The following is a 5,190-nucleotide window of genomic DNA, read 5'->3' on the forward strand; positions in this document are numbered from 1 at the left end:
CACTTAAACATTAAGCTTAGCTACTTTAGCTTAGCTTTGGTTGATACTAATAATTTTAATGCATTTTTATCTTTTCGAAAACATTTTATATCATCAAACTAAACTGGCAGACCCCTGGTTTAAAAATCCAGAGTGGTTCATAAAACCCTATTTAATAAATCAATTTTCATACTTTCTTGCTTGCACCATATGTGAATAATATAAACGCTATTCACAGTTCTTGTTAAACTGTATTTCATTTACTTTGTTCTCCAGACAATGACAAATTTGAAAGTGAAGGACGTTACAGCTAGTTCCTGAAATGATTCTTTATGTATAGTACCCATCTGTTGTGCAGATGATGGACGACTAAGACAAAGACCAAAAAAGCATTCTCACATTTATTTGGGTCAATTAGAACATCATTAGAAATAAAAATCTCAACTGATTGTGACTGGACCAGAGCTCTGATGGAGATGCGGCTGGAAATTGCCCTCCACAACACGCACTATTCTAACTCCCTCACTGATATGAAGCCACAGAGGTTCTTATCTGTCAAAATCACCAGGGTGGAGGTAAAGCTTAAAGTTATGCAAAACACATCTGGCAGACATCAGATAGACAGACACTGCAGTGGTATAAGGTGCTGCATAACCTTCCTCTGACATGAACACACACAACGCAGTCTACTATTAACAGGGTAGAGAAATTCATGTTTGTCTGTCAGTCAGCCAGTGCATGAACCAGTAGAGACAACAGCAGGTGTGTTATTACTGTTTTACTGACAAGCATTATGGTCAAGCACAAAAACAGATGTAAGGGGCCTGTACTGGATTCAGGCACAGATGGTCTAGAGCGCCCTCGAGTGCTCCACTGAAATTATACTGCGGTTTGTTTAACTTGGTTATGTATACAAATCCCTGGTTATTAAAATAAAGCTCTTTATGTTTCATGATTTCAAATCAAATCATAATGTAGTGAAAACAATGTACTGATAAAATTAACAGTAATAATCCTGGAGGCTGATGCGGACTGATTATCAAAAAAAGTTTGTCATCTTAAACAAGTGCATATGAAGAATTAGGAGTCCAACTTTGTGGGCCAGCTCAGTTATATCATTATAATTTTAGACTATGCTGATAGCTTCCCATTCAAAAAAATCTCTTCTGCTCAATGGCATACATCTTCCCTGCAGGCAGCTTTCTGAAGAACAGACTGTTGCCTCTGCTCATGTTTCCCTGAGAGACACAAGAAGAGAAGAGGGAATCAGAATGATATTTTCTGACAGTTTTTTTCAAATGTAACCCATTGCTAAAGAAGTAATTCCTAATAATGAAATGTCTTCGTAATTCACTGACAAATTATTTTTTTGTTGCTCAAGATGTTCTGTCACTCATCCAGTTTAATACATTAACTTGTTTGGATGACAAGAGAAACATCTTGATACCGAGCAACAGAAAATAAAAAAAAAACATCCAGATGACTAGAATAAAATACTTTCCGGTTGTTTTATGCAGTCACGTAGGTAAACTCTTTATTACAGTAGTGTGCTGCTTTAATTCTATTAGCCCTTTAATTCGATTAGGCTATTCAAATTCCAATTAACATTAGAAGCTCATCAGCGGAAGAACTAAGACATTCAAGAAACGTTAACAAAATAAAAAAAACTAAACTCATATCAAGAAAAATTGCTCACCTCTCGGCTCAGGTGACTCCAGCAGTGGAGCCAGTTGGGATAAACGGCAGCATAAGGTGGCAGACCTCCAGCCAGCCTGGGTCAGATCAGGAGAAACATTAGTTACAACAATTCCGCCATTAGTCTTAAATACTTTAAGGACATATAGGTAGCCTACATGCCAGTACATGGCATTTTTGGGAAAGGGGAAGAAGCTGAATAAATGAACTAAAGTCATAGAACTTGATCATTTGAAAGGGGTGAACAAGTTTAAGATTACAAGCTTCTTATGAAGTTAAGAAACCAGCTCTCTGACTACTGACTCACTATTCAGTAAAATCTCATGTAGTGCCATTCACAAATGCTTCCACTAGAGTCACACAACATCCCTTACCCACAGTTATTTACTGCCATCAGGTTGGACACCAATACAAATGGATACGTCAGCATACTTGCAAAAAACTGAAAAAAGGAAAATACATTAGAATGAGAGCAATAGCACAACTTAGTCAAACAAAACAACACTCTAAAGACATACTTACAATAGAGTTGCCACTGGCTGATACATTTTTTTACTGTACTTGTCAGACACACACACAAACACACATAAATCAAAACATAGGCTATCTCTCTGGCGTTTTCCAAACCAAGAGCTGTCTTGTTTTTTACCTTCTATATTTTTTGTAATTTAGACATTTTTTTATTGTTACAATTATATTACTATTTTCATTAATACAATAAGACATGTAGAAACTATCTGAAAAGTCCTAATCTCTTCAGCTGTTTAAGAATATACATACATTTGTAATATCATCTGAAAGCATAAGAGCTAGAAACATCAGCCAATAAAGTTTTTTATTATAGAACATTAATAATTAGATGTTAAAAATAATTAGAACATTAAAAACCATGTTTGAATAAAAATGTATAAAAGCATATTTGTTATTTTAAACAGAAATTGCAGGCTGGTGGTGGGTGCTCGAGACACTATTCGTCATTTAATGTTTCTGTAAAAAATAACTTACCCCTGTCACAGCTTGAGAGCAGTTTTTAATCTCTCCTGTATGACTCGTCTGAGACAGGCACAACAGGACAATCAACTCAGTACATAACATGCAACTACAATTGGCACAAATGTTGTTCTAGCAAAACAGTATGCAACGATGAATCGGTAAATACTGAAAGATTAAAAGGATCTCACACACATAAAATGACATTTTTTAAAAATTTTTGTTTTGTTGTTTGTACACAAGTTTGTGTGTTTACGTACCGAGTCGTCTATAGCATGTGTGTTTATGAGGTGAGCAAGCATGTTGCAGATCCACAGAGAAAGAACATCACCCAGTAGACGAGGAATGAGGCCACTGTGGGTTGACAAACACATAAATGCTGAAGGTAAAGACACAGAGTTGTATAATGGCCTGACAGCATTCATGAAAATATTTATTTATTTAGCACTTAAAATGACTAGTACACTTGTAAGGTTGATGGAGTTTTTTTTTTCCACATGCGTTTTTAACATGGCGTCATACATTAAAAACAGTACAACTTTTAAAAATGCATCATGAGGCAACCTATAGATTACCTCATTTGAAAATATGTAATTTTGCACTTACGCAAAAAAACCCAGAATTCCGTCTTCTCTGTAGATGGTAACTATGGAGTCAAAGACACCACTGGAAAGAACAAAAAAATTATTAAATGTGCAAAACGGAGAAGAAAAACAACTGAAAAGAGAACAACTGACCTGTATTTGACTTCTCTTCCAATAAACTGGACCATGCATCTGAGTGTGATCACTGGGATGGGGGAAAAAAACAACAGGTGACATTCACAGACTGAGAGAAAAGTGAGATTCAAATCACAAAACCTGTTATTTATTGTATTAACTGTATTTACCATGAAAAGGGTGTGTGACAATTGTAGCACATGAGCGTGCAATCATCTCTTTAGTGGTCTGAGAGGACAACAAAAAAAAAAGGGGAAAGAAACATCAAAAACACAAAACATTTTACATTTCATTAAACAGTAACTGGTGCAAATGAAAGTCTGCTTGCAAATATTTTCTAATTGTGTCATTCAGTCACATCAGACTCATGACTATGTAAACATGCTTTGGCTGACATACAAGGTATGAAAACTGTCCAAAATTCTGCTTTAAGGGTCTCACCTCATTTACTACATGTTGCAGAGAACCATCCTCTGCTTTCTGACTGCTTCCCACCATCTGAGAAGGTGAAGAGATGAGATACGTGCTATTATATAATCTCGCATGTGTAACTAACTGCAGCAATGCCACTCAAAGTAAAAAAAAAAAAAAAGCAAAAATAAATGGATTCAAGCACTAAAATAATACCTCTGAGAACACATACGTGTTCCTACCTCAATTTTTTCCTCCTGGCATTTCTGTGGGTTATATCAAAAGGTTAGAGCCATTTCAAACAGTATAAATAACCTCTGCTTAACTGTGCTCAGCCAGATAAACACAAGTCACATTGCAACAGTCTGAACACTGCAACATACAGCCAGCAACATCCTGCACAAATCATGGTTACAGAGGCCTATCTAAAGGCTGGAAAACATTACATGGAAACATGCACTTTACTGACTGCAAATGGTTACAGAGGAAAAACTGGGCATCTTACACCAAACAACTAAGGATTACACACTACCAGACTTCCAGAACAAAGCAAACTCACTCAGAAACATGCACATTTCTTATCAAAACAAAAAAAACCTCTGAAAAACCTGGTGTGCATACTGTACCTGCAAGACTCTACTGTGAACAATGGTGCCAACGGTCCCAGCAAAAAGCCTTGGGGTGAGACCCTTAAACAGGCCTGATTTCCCATCGATCTTGATGATGTGTTTGGCTAAATGAAACAAATGCAAGTCTGAACTGCATGCATTTTCCAGAATTCTTAAAATCAAATTAAATATCAATTGAAGACTTAAATTAATGGCTACGGACACAAATAAGAAGCAATCGGTCCCTTGATGATCTTACCGTATGCAAAAAGCCCTGGAAGCTGGTACACCTGTCGACCAAACATATTTCTTCCTAGAGTAGGAGGAAGTGGTTCATGTCCTACCTATATTTGCAAAGATACAAATACCTTAGTTCACCAATAAAAACAGGTGAACGTGACAGACTGATACACAATATATTCTATTGTGCCCCTAAACAAAAACAAAAAACACATGTAGGCACTCGGTTCCCTCTTATAGTACTGTTATATTAATATCTGTTATATACAATATCTGAAGAAAGAAACAACCAAAATAAGAAATGTTATATTACTACTATGTGAAAAGAAGTAAAGCTGATTCAATTTACTTTCACTTGTTTCAGCGGACACTGGTGTAAAAATGCTGTTTGCACGGTTTTCAGTGGACTTATAATGCATTAACACAATACGACTTGTAAGTATATTCACAAAAACGGCCATAAAAATGACACCTGACAGACCTAACAGGCTGACCTTTTAGACCATTAACTCACACACACCAGATTGACAGCGGTCAACAGCCCTGCT

General features: G+C 36.3%; 1 protein-coding gene across 1 annotated transcript in view; it reads right to left on the bottom strand.

The window, feature by feature from the left end:
* Nucleotides 1–742: 742 nt before the first annotated feature.
* LOC107677252 (mitochondrial carrier homolog 2-like) overlaps nucleotides 743–5,190 on the bottom strand; it is a 5,449-nt gene continuing 1,001 nt past the window's right edge. Inside the window, exons 2-13 of the mRNA XM_016472079.1 lie at nucleotides 4,662–4,746; nucleotides 4,421–4,527; nucleotides 4,037–4,060; nucleotides 3,825–3,881; nucleotides 3,554–3,611; nucleotides 3,402–3,453; nucleotides 3,271–3,330; nucleotides 2,925–3,018; nucleotides 2,680–2,727; nucleotides 2,049–2,116; nucleotides 1,676–1,751; nucleotides 743–1,217 (exon numbers count right to left, since the gene is read on the bottom strand). Of these exons, the coding sequence (XP_016327565.1) occupies nucleotides 1,131–1,217; nucleotides 1,676–1,751; nucleotides 2,049–2,116; nucleotides 2,680–2,727; nucleotides 2,925–3,018; nucleotides 3,271–3,330; nucleotides 3,402–3,453; nucleotides 3,554–3,611; nucleotides 3,825–3,881; nucleotides 4,037–4,060; nucleotides 4,421–4,527; nucleotides 4,662–4,746 (816 nt within the window). The 3' untranslated portion in view covers nucleotides 743–1,130. The remainder of the gene's footprint in view (nucleotides 1,218–1,675; nucleotides 1,752–2,048; nucleotides 2,117–2,679; nucleotides 2,728–2,924; nucleotides 3,019–3,270; nucleotides 3,331–3,401; nucleotides 3,454–3,553; nucleotides 3,612–3,824; nucleotides 3,882–4,036; nucleotides 4,061–4,420; nucleotides 4,528–4,661; nucleotides 4,747–5,190) is intronic.

This window comes from Sinocyclocheilus anshuiensis, unplaced genomic scaffold (assembly GCF_001515605.1).
Source record: "Sinocyclocheilus anshuiensis isolate Anshui unplaced genomic scaffold, SAMN03320099.WGS_v1.1 scaffold1677, whole genome shotgun sequence".
NCBI classification, from domain to species: domain Eukaryota; kingdom Metazoa; phylum Chordata; class Actinopteri; order Cypriniformes; family Cyprinidae; genus Sinocyclocheilus; species Sinocyclocheilus anshuiensis.